The sequence below is a fragment of the Carcharhinus amblyrhynchos genome, chromosome 14 (assembly GCF_965287045.1).
Source record: "Carcharhinus amblyrhynchos chromosome 14, sCarAmb.v2.hapA, whole genome shotgun sequence".
NCBI classification, from domain to species: Eukaryota; Metazoa; Chordata; class Chondrichthyes; order Carcharhiniformes; family Carcharhinidae; genus Carcharhinus; species Carcharhinus amblyrhynchos.
The window spans coordinates 42,768,450-42,787,668 of NC_137337.1; the positions used below are offsets into that span (position 1 = coordinate 42,768,450).

At 41.5% G+C, this 19,219-nt stretch overlaps 1 protein-coding gene across 2 annotated transcripts in view; it reads right to left on the minus strand.

Moving 5' to 3' along the window:
• Window positions 1-19,219, minus strand: part of ccdc175 (coiled-coil domain containing 175) — a 136,069-nt gene that overhangs the window by 89,733 nt on the left and 27,117 nt on the right. For both annotated transcript variants that reach the window (XM_080202795.1, XM_080202794.1), the window contains exons 4-8: window positions 13,527-13,662; window positions 6,951-7,179; window positions 5,127-5,249; window positions 1,686-1,795; window positions 1,271-1,352 (exon numbers count right to left, since the gene is read on the minus strand). In XM_080202795.1, the coding sequence (XP_080058921.1) occupies window positions 1,271-1,352; window positions 1,686-1,795; window positions 5,127-5,249; window positions 6,951-7,179; window positions 13,527-13,662 (680 nt within the window). The remainder of the gene's footprint in view (window positions 1-1,270; window positions 1,353-1,685; window positions 1,796-5,126; window positions 5,250-6,950; window positions 7,180-13,526; window positions 13,663-19,219) is intronic.

The window sequence follows — 19,219 nt, forward strand, 5'->3', positions numbered from 1 at the left end:
CCAGTGGATGTGGTTTATTTGGACTTTCAACAAGGTTCCACATAAGAGGTTAACGTGTGAAATTAAAGTACATGGAATTGGGGGCAATGTATGAAATAGACAGAAAGCTGGTTGGCAGACAGGAACTGAAGAGTAGGAATAAACGGGTCTTTTTCCAAATGGTAGGAAGTGTCTGGTGGGATATTGCAGGGATCATTACTGGGACCCCAGTTATTCACTCTATATTAATGATTTTGATGAGGCAACTAAATGGAATATCTTAAAATGTGCAGATGACACAAAGCTGAGTGGGAGGGTGAAATGTGAAGAGGATGCAGAGATCTTTCAGTGAGGTTTGGACAAGTTGAGTCAGTGAACAGCTGAAGTATAATTTGGATAAATGTGAGGTTATCTACTTCAATAGCAAATGCGGGAAGGCAGATTACTACCCAAATTAGGAGAGGGTAATGTGCAATGAGACCTGGATGTCCTTGTATACCAGTCACTGAAGGTAGGCATGCAGATGCAGCAGGCAGTAAAAAAGGTGAAATGGTATGTTGAAACGAGGGTTCTATCTTCAAAGGATTTTCCTTTGCAGATTGGGAGACATCCCCTCTCTAAGACAGAACCCCTCATTCTTTCTACCTGCCTATGGTCTTAAAGCCACCAACCCTCCTCCTCAACATGCCCATACTCTCCTTAACCAAGGCCCAGACTCAACTGATTTTTGAGTCCATTGGGTTTTCTTTTGCTTCCTAATTGCAATCCCAATGGTGCCCAATGATGGCTAATTGGATTGGTCAGCAGCTCCCAAGGATGGGATATCATCTCCAGTGCCCTGTTTCGCCTACCTGCAGTGCTTTATGCTATGGAACTGGCTGGTGTGGGGCAGGTTGACTCTATGTTGATCTGAGGATATGGAGGGTGGGGAGACATCACAACCACCCCACCTGCCGCCACTGCCCCCCACGACCCCCTGCAATAGTCGGCCCCACTTGTCTGAAAATATTTTGAGCAGATCCATGCATAATTCTAGTATAGTGTTTTTGGAGTGGAAACATACAGTATTTGGATAAATAAAGCAATTTTCACTACTGCTTTTAATGTTTTATTACTATTGTATGTTTCAGGTAAATATTTACACCTGATGTTTTCTAGTTCATATACTTGTGGTAAGGCATTCTAAGATCATTCTGTAATCCAGAAAATTACAAATTCCAGAAGTCACTTTATCTCAAGCAATCTACACTGGATTATAGCATAATTTTTCTAATACATTAAAAGATCCAACCTGTAGGATTTGTGTTTGTAAATCTTCAGACTTTCTTCTTAAATTTTCAATGGTGGACCTTAATTCATTCAAAATGCTCTGTCTATTGAAAATAAAAAAACACAAGTAACATCCTTAAAGTTATTGCTATTTTGTGCTGATATGCGCAAGAATTTTTTTGCAGCACAATCACACAGCTTAAAGGGAACATTATTTCCAGGCTTCATCTTCATCCTGCTTCCCCTATTCTCACCTTTCCCATTCTCTCTTGTCCTCAATATCCCTTCCTCAACATTCTATTTATCCTATCTTTCCATTTCACTCCTTCCCCGGCATCAATGAAAGAAACTACTTTCAGCGCTGACTAATTCTGCAGAAACATCTGTATCATATTACAAGGAGCAATCAAAGAATGCAATGGAATTTTTTGTTTTACTTCCGAGCCATTAGGTCTTCAGCTATTTTTGATTCTTCATTGAATTTTGTTTGAAGATTGTCTTCTTCCCTTTTCAGACTACTAATTTGTGCTTCTAACTGTTCATTTATCTGCAAAAGATGGAAGAACATGCAGTTAAGCAAATTGATTAAAATCAAAATTTATTATCAAATACAAATTGAAGTATAAATGAGAAAACATCAGATCTTCATTTTGTTTTAAACGTTAATTTGAAATAAATGTGAACCAGTTCCAGAAAGCAGCCTTATTCCAGCCTTAGATCTTATTTCCCATCTTACTACTCTTTACTGTTCTCCATTGAGACAACTTTAGATTTTCCCCTACTTCCTCTGATCACTGGGGCCAGTGTCTTCAGCCACCATCACCTTGCATAATGCTTTTTCAGCTTCGACCTCACCTTATCTCATCATCTTTAAAACCTTCTACAGAACCCACCTCCCTAACTTCACTTTTAGTAACGTCCTTCTTCGCAGATTCATCCCAATGTCATCTTATGAAAATTTACAATGTTAAAGGCACTGCATAAACACACATTGTATTTTAGTGGTAAATTATGTAAAGCTTTATTCATATAGAAATAGAATGTAAGTGTGTAAAACATATTATCTCACCATGACATTTGTAACAAATTGTAATTTCTTTGAGTCAATTATAATTTTTAGAATCTAAGCAGTTTGTGTCTAGACAGAATTAATAAATAAGTTGAATTTCCATTTCTGGCTTTGGGATATCAACGAATGTTCATTATAATTCTACTGATTTCCACAGCAACCTTGATTATACTTTTTGTCACATTCAAATGTTTCCATCCTAATTTCTACACCACCTCCCTTCCCTTCCAGAAACATGATAGGGGACCCTTTACATCCCATCTTCTGCATTCAGTGAATCAAACCTTATTATTTCTGCCACTTCCAGCATGATCACATCTTTTCCTCCCTCCACTTTCATCATTCTGTTCCCTCTAAAACAACATGGTTCAGTACTCAATCACCTTCAATACACCATTTGCAACCATCTTTAGCCAGATGTGCTAAGTAGATAATCCATCTCAACCTCCTTCTGAGATTCCCACCATCACAGATGCCAGTCTCCATCCAATTCAATTCACTCTACTTGACATCAAGAAATGGCTGAAGGCTCTGGATACAGCAAAGGCAGTGATTCTGACAATATCCGAGCAGTAGTACTGAAGACTTGTGCTCCAGGACTTATAGCCAATAAATTTCCCTGGTATGACCAGTCCACAAAGAGCTGGAAAAGTCCAATCTGGCCAATTACTACCCCATCACTCTATTCTTGGTCCTCAATCATTTACACAACTATAACCTTCTAACCAATGAACAGTTGGGCTCCACCTGGGCTGCTTAGCTCCAGGCCTCATTATAGCACTGGAATCAAGAATGGTCAAAAAAGTTGAAGACGTGAGAGTGATTTCTGTTAAGGTAATGTTTGATCAATATGGCATTAAGGAAACCTAGCAAAATTGAAGTCAATGGGAATCAGGAGAAATTTTTCACTGGGTTGGAATTATACCCAGCACAAAGGAAGATGGTGGTTATCATCTCAGCCCCAGGTTGCAGGAGTTCCTCAGCATGGTGTCCTATGCCAAACTACCTTCTGGTGTTTCATCAATGAACTTCTTCCCATCATAAGATCAGGAATTATGATATTTGCTGAAGACCGCACAATGTTCAGTACCATTCACAACTCCTCAGACACTACAGCAGTCTGATAAGTGGAAAGCAACATTTGTGCCACTTAAGTGCTAGGCAATGACCATCTCCAGCAAGGGAGAACATAATCACCTCTCCTTGATATTCAAAGGCACTACCATCACTGAATGCCTTACTATCAACATTCTGGGGGTTACATTGACGAGAAATTGAACTACATCAACTATATGAATAAATATTATGGCTACAAAAGTAGGTCAGGACGGAAAATTCTGCAGTCAGTAACACATCTGACTCCCCAAAGCTTGACTACTATCAAGGCAGAAGTCAAGAGTGTGATGAGATCCTTTCCACTTGGATGAGTACAGCTCCAATGACACTCAAGAAGCTCAAAACCATTCTAGACAAAGCAGCTTACTTGGTCGGCATCTTAAATGTTCATGCACAAAATGCATTGCAGCAACTCGCCTTGCCTCCTATGACAGCGTATTTTAAACCCATGACATTTACCACCTGGAAGGACACAGGCAGCAGACATATGGGAACACCAATAACTGCACTTTGCCTTTCAAGTCAAGACCATCCTGACATTGAACTATATTAACTTATTTCACTGTTGCTGTGTCAAAATCCTGGAACTCCCTTTTTAACAACATTATAAGTATACCTACCTACACCAGACAGACTGCAGCAATTCAATAAAGGACTCACCACCATTTCTCAAGGGTCAATTAGAGATGGGCAACAAATGCTGACCTTGAAGCAATGATTTACATGCAGTTCTATCAATTCAGTGTACAGTATTGCTGCTCATAATGCGGTCTGTTCTTCATTGGGGAGGCCAAACATAGATTTATTGATCACTTTGCAAAATACTTCCATTCAATCTACAAGCATGGCTTTTGCTTGTCATTTTAGTTTGTACGAGAAGCGAAGCTATTCAATTCAAACATAAGCACTTTCTGTATCTTATTTGTATATTTGTTTGATTGATAGCTCAAGAGATATTTTTAAAATGCTGCTGCGACAATTATTTCTCAAATTGTTGATATTGGATAAGGCATCTGAAAACATCAGAGAGAGAGATAAATAGGTCAACAGGATTCAGTGGAGATCAGCAGCACCTTGGTCAGTACATTGGCATGAACCCGAGCTTCCAATTGCCTGCCAGTATAATTCTCCTGTCCACTGCCACTCTGAACTCAGCCTCCTACATGATTCCAATGAAGTTCGACAATGCTTGACAAGCCATACCTCATCTTTCGCTTAGGTACTTCCAGATTCAACACTGAGTTCAACAATTTTAGATAATAACCTCTACCTGCCATTTTTGTTTTGCATGATAGCTGCCACAATTTTCTGTTTTTGGTTCCTAGCATTCTCTATTTTAAAAAATTATTTCTTGCTGGCTAGCATTTGTTGCCCACCCCTGAGGGCATTTATGAGTCAAACACATTGCTGTGGATCTGGAGTCACATGTAGGACCAGGTAAGAACAACAAATTTCCTTCGCTCAAGGACATTAGTGAACCAGATGGACTTTTTCATCAATTGACAATGGTTTCATGGTAATTATTAGACTCTTAATCCCATTTTTTTAAAATCGAGATCAAATTTTGCCATCTGCCATTGGGGGATTCGAACTGGGACTCCTAGGTCTCTAGATTACTAGTCCAGCAAGACTGCCACTATGCCACTGCCTCCCTCTGCTTTTACATGTTCATTAATGTTGCTTTAAGTCTTACCTCTTTCTGAGTTGACGAGCTCTCATTCAACTTCTTCAATTTTGCATTTAATTCATCAACTTTTCTCTTCTGCTCAAAATTTACTGAAATCTGATTCTGAATTAGAAGATATGTTTCTCTAAACTAAAATAAATAAATAAAACTTTACATTCATGTGGCAATTACAAACATGGTAAAAGTTCTAACTGTATTTAGGCATTCTATCGAAAATTATGATAATATATTAGCCTAACTCAAACAAAAATCTCATTCCTGCAAAAGCTGAGGTACCAAACAAATAACCTTGATTTTCCTTTGGGGGGCATTCTGATTGTTAGACCCCAAAATGTGCTTATTTTCACATCGACTTTGCTGTCCTAATTTACTCATATTTCCTGGAAATCTCATGAAAATTCACTTCAACGGTAGCAGCAAATCAATCAAAACAACTGGGGCCATGGAATGCACCAAACTGAGATCACAGGCTGAATTTTCATCTCCTGATGCTGAGTAACCCTTGTCTGCCTCATCAACCAGATTTTCAGGTGCTGCAGGAAACTGTTTTTTTTTGGTGTTTGGGCAAGTTTGTAAGGTTTTCTTTTAGAAATTATTCTCACTGAGACTTGCTCTGTATTGGGAGGAGGTGGGGTGGATGGTGTTATTAGAGAAGGCATGAAAAGTGCATTGTGCTTCTCCAAAGGAGGATTAAATGGGAGGCATGCAAGTCCACATTTTTAAATTTCTATTCAGACTCCCAATGCCCACCACTTTTTGTATGGTCACAAATCTTGGCAGGTTCTGACATGTAGTTTACTTAAGGTAGCATTGGCCTTGCAATTTTAAACCCTGTTAGAAATTGAAATTTCACTTCCCCTGATAATTTTGTGTCGGAAAGTGGGTTTCCGAAGACTGTTGACGCACTGCTAATTTGTGAACCTTGGGGAAGCTTGCTGTGTCAGGAACCTTCGTAAGAAGTCTCACAACATCAGGTTGAAGTCCAACAGATTTATTTGGCAGCACAAGTTTTTGGAGTGTCACTCCTTCATCAGATGAGTGAGGACTTGTGTTCACAACATGGTATATAAGACACAAACTGTATATGCCCTGTTTGTGAACACAAGTCCTCACTCACCTGATGAAGGAACGGCACTCCGAAAGCTTATGCTGCGAAATAAACCTATTGGACTTTAACCTGGTGTTGTGAGACTTCTTACTGTGCTTACCCCAGTCCAATGCCAGCATCTCCACATCAAGAACCTTTCGACAGAGAAGTGTAAATAGTCTTTCCGATGCCTACTTGTAATCTTCCATAGCCCTGTGTCTCCTCTATCACCAAGACTGCCCCTCCCTCCCCCATATCCCCAGCAATACCCCCCACCCCTTCCCATAAATACAGAGCATATCTCAGTAAGAATCATTTCAGAAAAGAACACTTAAAAATTGCCAAGATATGAGAAAAGTAACTGCTGGCTGCAGCAATTGAAAAAGTGCAACTGTAGGAAGCTTGTGTGTAATCAATGTTCTTTAATCTTTATTATGGGTAGAGATGCTTTTGGGCAGAGAAGTTAATTGTAAAAGATTGAGAAGATTTGGACATTTTGGATGCTGTGCGTGCAATGCAATCCTTTGGATTTGCACCCAGATGACACATTTCTGGGCACAAATACAAAGGAAATTCTCAGTGGTTGACACATAATACATGCCCAAGGAAACTATTCTTCATTTCAAAAGAACAACAACTAATTTCCAAATTTAAATTTATGGTTTGAAATTAGTTTATATATTAACAGAAATACATGTGTAAACAGAATTTTATTTTTCATTTAGAATCCATGAGGAAATTACCTTTGTTGTCAAGATTTCCTTTTCTGCTTCAAACATTGTGCATTCCTTGTTTACCTCCTCTTTCAAATCTGCAATATCTCTGGTGGCAAGAACAATTTTACGTTGAGTATCTCGTATGTTATCATATGTTTCATTCAATGTAATTTGGTCACTGGTACGTTTTCCCATCACCTCATTCAACTGGGATACAAAATAATTATATTGAGCTCCTGCTTTATGTTGTGTGGGGCTGAAAAAAGAAACGACAGAAAAAACGCAGTGGATAATTAATCCTATAGTCAGGCAGTTTGAAAGGCTCATTGCTACAAAATGTTCCTGGTACCATTCTAACTTCAGCATATATGATCAACAAAAAGCATTTGTTATGTATTCTGCATACTCATTTGGACATCATGCCTGAGAAATTTGTTTGCACTGTGTTCATTTTACATTCATCCAAGAACCGACAATTCAGGCAGCATGTACACCCCCATTCTGTGCCTTGCCATCTTGTTTCAGACTGCTCAATAGGAGTCCTACAGGTATGCCTATAATGTTGGAATACGCTTGTTGTTGGATTCTTTTAGAAAATTTGTTTTCCCATATTTGAAATACATATGATAGTGCCACAATTTGCTGAATGGGATTAATCATCAGCACTGATCCAACATGAGCGTTATTTAAAGGGCTCATCCACCCCAATGAAGTCTCTTGCTGCTTCATCCTATTGGATTGCTAGTTAACATCTGGCTTTTTTTTGTCTAAACGCGAGTGAATGCTGACTTCTGTGAACAGCGTTCTGCTGACGCTGGTTATTTTTGGAAACACTTTTATTGCAGTGATGAGTGTGATCCACAGGTCTGCCTTTGGGTGGAAGAAAAGTTGCAACAGTAACAAAAGCAGCAGAGTTCAGAACCAACTGGGTAACAAAGATGGAGGAGGGCACTGTGAAGGAAGTCATAGCCATAATAGATGAACTTTGGGGAACACATCTCATTGCACAACTTCACAGAAGTGCAATGAGTGGGCACATTCACTTTGTCGATGATGCTATTAGGAATATATTTCATCTGCTGCAGTCACAATTTGAGCCCCTAACAAGGCCACAAAATAACATTGCCTCTAGCTGGCATACTCATGATGGTTCCAGGTTTTTGTGCTCCAAAACTCTTACAAGCTGCAACAGGTGGCTGTAACAAAATCAATGTGCAGATATATCTGGAGATCACTGAGTCTCTCTTGGTGGGCAGAAAATGGCAGCATGATAAAATATTAGGCCTTGTCCAAATTGTAGGCTACACAGGGTCCAAAGTGCCGAAATTTGTACCAATATTACCAAATGTGTAGACCATTAGCATTATGACAGCTTTTATGAATAAAAGGAATATCACTTCTTGATTGTCCAGCTCATGACATACCACAAGCATTAATTGCATCATGCAGGTCTGTACCCAGTTTCCTAGCAGCAGTCAAAATTCATTCATCCTGCATCTGTCCTTGTGCTGCCATTATTCAACCAGGCTGACAGGCAAATTACTAAGCAGAAAGTGATATACTCTTCAGACATGGCTCATTCTCCTGTCAGATACAAATATAGATGTATAGGCTGCTACTAGAAAAATAATTGAGAGTTTGCAGGCTGAAGTAACATTTCTATCGGCTTCCATTTAGGAACAGCTTTATGATATGCCGCAGAATTACGGCCATGTGTTGCATTACTTTGTTAAACTGAGATATCAATCAATCAGCAAGAGATGGAAGAGGAGCACGATAAGAAGCAAGAATAGAAGTAGCATTAACCACCAGTGCTCCTAGCTGCAAAAGCCCATGAAGCAACTCAGAAGCCCTTCATCTGAAGGATGCTTCCCATTCTCCATCCTCTGATTACTTTCCTTCAGTTCTCCTTTGACTAAAACAGCAATACCTACACCACATAAAGGGAAGAAATAAAATACTCAAAAAACTATATTCCATATGTGCATAATAGTTAACAGAAATAATTAAAAATCAACCTAGTCAATCCCCTAATGTTTACATTGTGCACTCAATTACTTGAACCAACTCCTACAAGGTATGCCCTAGTACCTATAATTTGGCGGGTAGAAGGCTGCTGAACTTTCAATGAAGTCATTGCCCCTCCTGAAAGGAATGTGATCTCCCTCCTCTTGATACTGCCTGATTAGAGCCTTGAACGCTGCACTTAAGTACTTGGGTGACTTCTTTGGACTACTGTCACCCATTTTTAATAGTTAACGTTTCTTCCTGCTGTCTGCAGCAACAACGCATTGCTTCCTCAAAAAGCTTTGTGTCCCTTCCCCAGCATACAAGCATGCAGTCAATAAGTAACATGGCAGCAGTGACTGTATATTTAATGCATAATAATGAGCTTTTTGCATAAATTTCACAATATTCCGGTGTTGATATGAAGTGGTGCTTGCAGTATACACCCTTCTCCCATGTGCATCCACCATCGTGACACACAGGGGGAACTTGATAAGCTCCAGGAGCAATTCCCCATACCTGTGTCAAGAGATTGACTAACAGACAGGTTTCAACAATTATAATTCAGGTTAGAAACTCCAAAGTGTTTAAAGTCTGCTTGGATCATAAATTTTGCAATCTGAATTTGGTTAGGGTGAGCATGAGATATTTCACGTTAGGTATGATTAAACTGACCTATTAGGGAGCTTTTATCAAACAAAGTTTATTTAAGAATACAGTTAACATGCATAGAAAGAAAATTAGTAATAACTTCTACCAATTACAAACAAGAAAGAAAAACAATTATGATATTGTATAAACCTTAATAAATACATGAAATGTTCCGATCAATCAAATTTCCTTAAACAACACCCTTGCCACAGGTTTAGCACAGAAAATACGAATGCTCACATGATACTGGAACTTAGTCCTTTGTTGTATGCTGAAATTCTCTTGGTATACATACAAGCTTGAAGTCAGAACAGTTCCCCATAACACCTGGGAGGGAGAGAGTGAGAGAGAGGCTCTAGGTATTAACTAGCAACCCACCAACAGCAGAACTTTCACACCAGGAAGGCAAGAAGCCTTGCTTCCAGTTAGCCAACAGAATTTCTAATACCAGGGGTAAAGAGAAACATTGCTTTTCAGTCTGATGTCAATCCCCTTCTAAAATAAAACTGCAGCCAGTAGCCAAAGTGAAAATGAAACACTGAATTCACTAGGAAGAAAGAAAACTGCCCAAAAGACATTACCTTCCGACCAGTCTTCCTCCTAACAATGCAAGATCATAAAACAAATCACAGAAAGTACCTGAGGCTCAGAGTAAAAATAAACAAAACTCCATTTAAACCATTGAAGCAGCAATAAAAGGACTTTTAACCAGACAGCCCGGCTGTCCAAAAGAACAGTTTACAACTGCAGAGAGTACGATTTAAAAAAAAACAATTTCTTAAAGGTATACTAGCATCACACTACCTCTCTTCAGATCTGACAAAGTCATATAGACTAGAAACATTAACTCTGTTTCTTTCTCCACAGTTGCTGCAAGACCTACAAACTTGTTCCAGCACTTTGTTTTCTGGGAAAGGTCCCAATAGATTGAATCAGAGAATCCCTACAGTGCAGAAAGAGGCCATTTTGCCCATCGAGCCTGCACTGATCACAATCCCACTCAGGCCCTATCCCCATTACCTTACTCATTTACCCTGCTAACCTCCGACACCAAGGGGCAATTTAGTGTGGCCGGTCAACTTAACCCGCACGTCTTTGGACTGTGGGACGAAACCAAAGCACTCAGAGGAAACCCATGCAGACATGGGTAGAATGCGCAAACTCCCCACAGGCAATCACCCAAGCTGGTAATTGAACCAGGGCCTCTGGTGCTGTGGGGCAGCAGTGCTAACCAATGTGCCACCATACTGTCCTCAAAGTAAATGTAACTCCATTATTCAAAAAGGACAGGAAACAGGAAGTAGGAAATACTAGATCAGTTACCTTAACATCTGTCGTGGGAAAATGTTAGAAGCTATTAACTAGGCAATAGCACAATCAGTAAGGATAGGCAACAATACCTCCACGATCAGCCTCACCACTGGTGCCCCACAAAGCTGTGTTCTCAGCCCCACAGTATACTCCTTACACACCCATGACTGTGTGGCCAAATTCTCCTACTATAATTTTCAAGATTGCTGATGACATCACCGCAGTGCATCGGATCTCAAACAATGATGAGAAAGAGTACAGGAATGAGATAGAGAGTCTGGTGAACTGATTTGGTGACAATAATCTCTCCCTCAATGTCAACAAAATGAAGGAGATCGTCTTGGACTTCGGGGAGCATAGTAGAACACATGCCCCTGTCTACATCAATGGGGACAAAGTAGAAATGGTTCAGATCTTCAAGCTTTTAAGTGTCCAGATCACCAACAACCTGTCCTGGTCTCCCATGCCGACATTATAGTTATGAAAGTCCACTAATGCCTCTACTTTCTCAGAAGACTAAGGAAATTTGAGTCAGCTATGACTCTCGCCAACTTTTACAGATGCACCAGAGAAGGCATTCTTTCTGGCTGTATCACAGCTTGGTATGGCTCCTACTCTGCCCAAGATCACAAGAAACTACAAAAGGTTGTGAATGTAGCCAAATCCATCACGTAAACCAGCCTCCCATCCAATGACTCTGTCTACACTTTCCGCTGCCTCGGCAAAGCAGCCAACATAATTAAGGACCCGATGCATCCCAGACATTCTCTCTTCCACCTTCTTCTATCAGGAAAAAGATACAAAAGTCTGAGGTCACATACCAACCGACTCAAGAACAGCTTTTTCCCTGCTGCCATCACGCTATTGAATGTACCTATCTAGCATTAAGTTGATCTTTCTCTACACCCGAGCTATGACTGTAACATTATGTTCTGCACTCTCTCATTTCCTTCTCTATAAATAGTATGCTTTGTTTGTATAGCACCCAAGAAACAGTACTTTTCACATATGACAATAATAAATAGGTTCAATAGGTTCAAGGTAATCAGGCAAAGTCAACATTGTTTCCCATGGAAAGGGAAATCATATTAAACGAACTTGTTGGAGAGCTTTGAGGGAACAGCTGCTGTGGGTAAGGAGGAACCAGTGGATGGTGCTGTACTCAAAGGCATTTGATAAAGTGCCACATCAAAGGTTATTATGGAAAATAAAAACACATCGCATGGGGGCTGACATATTGACATGGATGGAAGATTGGCTGGCTAACAGGAAGCACTTCAGGATGTCAAGATGTTACAAGTGGTGTGCCACAGGGATCAGAGCTGGAGTCTCAACTATTACAATTTATATAAATTGTCTAGATGAAGGGATGGATGGGATGTTTGCCAAATTTTACTGATGACACAAAGATAGGAAATTAAGTTGCGGAGAGTGCATAAGGAAGACACAAAAAGTTATAGATAAAGTGAGTGAGAAAGATCAAGTAAATGGAGTATGATATGTGAAAATGTGAAATTATTCATTTTGACAGGAAGAATAAAAGAGAAGTATCTTCTCTAAATGGGGAGTGATTGCAGAATTACCCAGGGTGAAAAGTCAGAAACTATGAAAAAATGCAGTATCTGGGTGGAAAACTTGACCAATGGCATTGATGGGTAGTATTAGAACTTTAAGAGGCAAGCAGGTAGACTAAAGTGAGGTGTTCACAGGAGAAGACAGTGCAACCACCACTGGCCACTTCCAAAACTCTTATCTGTATTCTAACCCACATCAAGTCCCAATCACTATTTACATCTGAGTTCACTGATCTAAACTACATTGGCCATCCATCCAGCAATGTCTCAATTCTAAAGTTCTTATCTTTGTTTTCTAATCCTCCATGCCACCCTCCTCTCTCTGTAAATTCTTCCATCCCCAAAATCTCTGCAGTCCAACAATTCAGTTCTCTTGTGCAAACCTGACTGCAATCGTTCCACCACTGTATGGCTATATTATCAAATAAATAGGTTGGACTAAAACCTGGTGTTGTCAGACTTTTTACTGTGTTCCTTCAGTTGCCAGAGCTCCAAGCAGGTCTGCAATTTCCAACCTAAACCTCTCTGCCTCCCCACCTTTTTAAAATAATCCTTAAAATCTGGCCGTTTGATAAGCTTTCAGTTATGTCTTACTAACTTCTTATGTCACTCCTTATCAAATATTATTTGAAAATGTTCCTTAGCAGTTATTTAGGACATTTCACTATATTAAAGGTGCCAAATAATTGCAAGTTGCTATCTTGTGTGTTATAAAATGATTAGCTATCACTTACTTATTCAAAAGCATTATTTTAATTATTCAAATAACTCTCAATTCAAGGAAGCAAATTAGCTCATGTTTGTAGAGAAGTGTTTTATTTTCATGGCAACAACATATTGGATACATTTCACAACAGACCGTCACAGCCAAAAACAAGAAGTTTTCCTCCCATTATTCGAATTGGATGTACTCCAACATCTCAAAAGCAATACGTCCAATATTCAAAATGCAGTCATTGAGAGAAAATAACACATTTTTACTTGCAAAACCAAGGATGCTACTGAATATGGTACGCAATGCTGTATGGTGTTGAAAGATATATCATTACTATTTGCTTACCACAGGGAGACATTTTCTTTTTCCAGCTTACTGTATTCCTTTTCCAGTGTTTCAATTTGCTGTGTCATTGTCTCAATTTTGGCCTGCAATTCTATCAAACGTGCTGTTTTCGACTCACTGACAGCAGCAACCGCATCTAAAAGAAAGCAGTTTAATTGTTTAAGAAAAAGAATGCATCTCAGTTGAACTTGAGACACTATTTCTGAAACCTTAACTTCTTACCTACTCTCAACCCATGGCATAGTAAATAAAAATTGGTGAAAAGGTAACCTGAATGTCATTGAAGCAAGTTTTTAAAAAAACATAGTTGTTCTTTGGATTATGCTGAAATGGGTTTGGATGCATTTATTACCTATCTCCAATTACCTGCATGGTCACCAACATTAAAATGCTCTCATTTTTGGCTGGTGATTGAGGAACTGTTGGTAGGCCTTCACTGGCTTGTTGGGAGATGCCAATCTTGCCTTCAATGCAGGCATGGTCCTGATCCTTGCTGGACATCTCTGGGCAGGGCCATTGCTTACTGCATTTGTCATTGTCATGATGTTCATAACAATTCCCGCCCACTTAAATATACTTAACATACAAATTGATCTTCAAGTCATCAACTCAAACACAGAACACCAAGTTTTGTGCTCGTAGGGAAGTAATAACAGGAACAGGAAGGTAACACTACTCACAGAGCATGATTTTACCATTTTGATTCTAAGTGCTGAATCTGGGTGCAATTCAGATTGGAAAATTGCTCTCAGGTGCCCCCATACACACTTAGCCTGAAAAAAAACACAAGTGTGAATTGTGTTGTGGGTGCGGCTTATTGTGCCCGAAATGCTGCAGATTCAATTGGAGCTTTGAACTTCGCATGTGCAATGAAAGAAAAATCTGAAAAATACGCACCTGTCACATCGCTCTGGGCTGCAAAAAGAGTATAAAGCGAACCTGGAGTGAAAAGTGGGAGCGATGGCCCCCACAGACATCGCCCCACCCCCACAACATAACTGTCCCCCTTATCCACTCACCCCACCCCCCCCGCAACCAAGACCAAGAGTGGCAGCACTCCCCCACTCTCCCCCACCGATCACCCGCAAAATGGCAGCTGCCCCCCACCTCAGATCCATCTGGCCTTCCTCTCCCCAACAGAGAGTGATCAGACTCCCCTCCCTCTTACCCCTCCCCCTCCTCCCACAGAGAATGATCTGGCCTTCCTCCTCCTCCCCTCCCACCATCCCCCACCATCCCCACCAGAAAACCATCTGGCCTCTTTCATCCCTCCCACCCACCAGACAGCGATATGGCCTCCTCTCCCACCTCCTCCCCCCACCCACCAGAGGATGATCTGGCCTCTCTCCTCCTCCCATCAGAGAATGATCGGGCCTCCCAACACCCTCCTGCCAGAAAATCATCTGTCTCTCCCTCCCCCAGAAAATGATCAGATCTCCCTCCTCCTCAGAAAACGATCTGGCCTGCCTCATCCTCGCCCCCTTCCCTCCACCCTCCCACCCCGCCCCCCACCCTGCCCCTCACCCCACCTACCTACCCCGCCATAAAACTACTGATTTGAATTAGAGAGCCTTTGGAAGCTCTGAACTTACCTCTTCAGAAGCTGGAGTGCCCGAAACATGTCTGAGCATGTCTGTTTCGTGCCAAATCTGGACATGTGAACGCGATGGTAAAGGAGGAAATACTGGTAAAGTTGGGTGGGCAGCCCATTAATTCAATTTAAATGCATGCAAATACATTTAAATCCTCGTTGTTCCCTTTTCTGGCGCGGTTCAAATTACGGCCATCCTCGGGCCTTGGTAAAGTGGGCATCTGCGCTGACGCAGGCGTGACTGCAGATCGCACTAATCGTCTCGACCCCAACTTTACCAAAGTTTTGCGCCTGAAAATCGGACAGGATGCAATGGTAAAATTGGGTCCAGAGTTTTCAATCATAGCCTGCACACAGGTAGACTCAGGATATTGCTCTCCACATACTGGGGCAGATAATGGAGTGCTATCCTCCTGAGGTGACAAGGGTAGATCTTCTCATGTAGAGTGCTGCTCTGCCCAATTAGAGAAGGCAGAATAGGAACCCTAAACACAACCCGCTCTCCCTGTACCTACCAGCTTACTGCTCCTGGCTGATCACCCATTCACTTCGGTCAAAGGAAGTCATTAAATAAAAGCAAAACACTCCCCTCCATCTTCACCCCATTTCCATTTATTTAATTTCTTCTTTTCATCTCATTCATCCATTTTTATCATTTTTCATTCTTAGTTCTATTTTTTTCACTTCTGTAATTGCGTTCTCTCCATCTTTTCTCCAAACCGTGCACCTGCCCATCCCCCACCCATAACCCCTTCAGGGCCAACTGTCACATTCCTCAGGTAGCCCCCTAACAATCTGTACCTTTGTTCTGTCATTCACACATTCTGATCACTTCATGGAAGTTTTTGGCACCTTTCTCAGCTTTTATCATCATCACCATTTCCTTTATCCAATTACAACCCTTTCCCACCTCAGTAGAAATCTTGTGTTTTTTTTGCTTTCAACTCTGACGGAGGCTCATCCTGACTCGAAATGTTAGTTCTGTTCTCACTCCAGAGATGTTGGCAGACCTGCTGAATTTCTCCAGCATTTTCTGTTTTTGTACTAGTCATTATAATTTGGTTGATGGCATGTCAGAACACTTCTGCACTACAATACAGGAATAGAGTGCAGAATAGTTTCCATAGCCAGAATGCTACAACATAGCTGCCCTAAGCAAAATAAGGTTCATTGAGGAGTTTAAACTGGGGAGACTGGTACAGGCTACATATTCCACTTGATGGAATCAGAACAGTGGAAAATGGTGGAATCAGAATTATCGTGTTCTGAAAAACAGTCAGATGGACACAAAACTCTGTTTCTCTCTCCACAGATTCTGCCAGACCTACTGAGTCTTTCCATTATTCTCTGCTTTAATTTCAGATTGCCAGCATCAGCAGTATTTTGCTTTTACTTTAGTTATCTTGCCGAGGTCATTGCCAAATGTCTCTTGGACATTATCTATATGTGTCAGTGTAGGAGTTTGGATGCTAGTGAATGTTGTATGCTGGTTATTGGCAACACTTAAACAAACAACTTTGATTTGATTGTTTGATCCCTGTAAGGAAGCAAGTCAAATAGGTATGCCAGATTGAATAGCAAAGTTCAGGCCTGATTGTCAAGGCTAGTCACGTGGGTTGCCACACTAGATCATCCGCTTTTCAGTTCATTATATATGCTTCAACGTGAAGCATGTTATAATTTATGATGAGGCGCGGTGGGATCCATCTGTCCCACCATTACCCTATTGCCCCATATTTCCAGGCCCCCTATTTAAAATGTGCTTGTGCACATGTTCACTCTCTGCAGCCCAGGACCAAATGTGGCAAACGTCAGAACAGCCCCGAAAAGAACTAAACACCCCTAAGTTCAGTGACAACACAACAGATACTCCTCCAGGCTGTTGAGGATTAACAGGAGATATGTTTTCCTGTGAAGGGAGCTGGAAATCCACAAACCTGACCACAAAAGACTGACAGGAAGTTACCAGTGTGGTCAGTGCTAACACGCTGCAGAGGAGATTTGCCGTTCCATGTACGAAGTTGACCACAAGGGACATCACCACTGATTCTCTTGCATACACTTTCATCTCTTCTCACATCCAATGTGAATTGCCTCCTTCGCTCTTACAGCAGTTCACACAATACAAAGAGAAGGCAGTCATAACCCAGCTTGCAGGTGCAGCAGGTGGTCAGGAAGGCGAATGGGATGCTGGCCTTCATAGCGAGGGGGATTGAATATAAAAGTAGGGAGGTCTTGCTGCAGCTGTATAGGGCATTGGTGAGGCTGCAGCTGGAGTACTGTGTGCAGTTTTGGGCGCCGCACCTGCGCAAGGATATTTTGGCCTTGGAGGGAGTGCAGAGGAGGTTTACTAGGCTGATACCGGAGTTGAGGGGGTTGAGCTATGAGGAGAGGCTGAATAAACTAGGCTTGTACTCGTTAGAGTTTAGAAGAATGAGGGGAGATCTCATTGAGACGTATAAGATGATGAATGGGATGGATAGGATAGAGGTGGAGAGACTCTTCCCGCTCAAAAAAGACAGTAGGACTAGGGGGCACAGCCTCAAGATAAAGGGGAGGCGGTTTAGAACGGAGTTGAGGAGGAACTTCTTCACTCAAAGGGTGGTGAATCTCTGGAATTCTCTGCCCGTTGAAGTGGTGGAGGCTGCCTCGCTAAATATTTTTAAGAAGCTGGTTGATGGGTTCTTGATAAGAGAGGGGATTAAGGGTTATGGGGAGAGGGCGGGAAAGTGGAACTGAGCCATGACAGATCAGCCATGATCTTATTGAATGGCGGGGCAGGCTCGAAGGGCTAGATGGCCTACTCCTGCTCCTATTTCTTATGTTCTTATGTTCATCTCCGCTTTGCCATCTGGTCCGTTCACAGTCTGTACATCTGTCTTCATGTAGGAAAACATCGTCCACAACAAGGTGAGGTCCCAATCTGATGGAGGATGATAGAGCTCAGGTCATTCACTCCCCCAGAGCTGGCTGGCAAGGGCTAGGATCAAGCCTGCACTAAAGACAAGATTGGTGTGGTAACATAATCAGGACCTAGTCTGAAAGCCGATTAAATTGGATGTCCTAAATTAAAGAATTGGGCATTTTAAAATCAAGCACAAACCTCAGGCAGGCCAGACTTGATTCAGGTCAAATATATAAAAACACAGAAACATGTCTGTTCCTGTCCCATCAATCACCCATCAAAGATTATCGCACTGAGACACAGCAGGACCCATGGCCTACTGTTAGACGACCAGATTGGGCCAGGCTTTCTGTCACCTTGAGCTCCTGCAGTTACCTAATGTGGCAACAGGTTACACGTAAGCAACACCGTCATGACGGACACCTGGGGGCGGACTCCAATGTCCTGCCAGGCAGACATCAAGAAACCCACTGGATATTGGGACCACACCACGCCCCCCCCACCCTCCCAAGATCTCATTGGCCAGAAGCCAGAGAAATTTCTGAAAGGCAGGGAGGAGGGAGATAAAGGTATGCATCTCAGACACACCAGCAGCGAAGACTCGATGAGGGAGGCGACCTTAACCATCTGGAAGACTGACAAGAAAGGAAGGAAGATGACGCCATTGAGACGCACATTTGAGATGACGGGCCTGCAGTTTAACCAAACCATCACTTGAATCTGGGGTATCCTTTTGTTTTATTTGAATAATTTAAGGGTTAATAGCATTATTATTAATAAACTTATTGGACCTTTATTTGTGATTGTCCTTTGTCCATCACGCAAATAAGGGCACCTGGGTAAAACTTTTGAGTAAGTAAACTGGTTGAAAGTACCTGAGGTTTTATAGGTACAACATTTGGCACCCCAGATGAGACTTCAATTGTGATACATTGCTCTGAAGTTGGACCTTTAACCCAGTACTCTCCAACATGCTGTCTAAGCTTGGATAGAGGGCAACAGCCCCACGTGATGGCCAGTCTTAAGTGAGCGAAGGACTAAATCAGATTTGACCAGTAAATTGGGCCATAAATGCAGTGTCTGTAACACGGCGTGGACAAACTGTGTAATTGGAACTAGGATAGTCAAGGGAGTTTGGGTAAAATCTACGGAAGGGGATTTAGTGAAAACCAGATCCCTACCCCGATCCCTTACCCA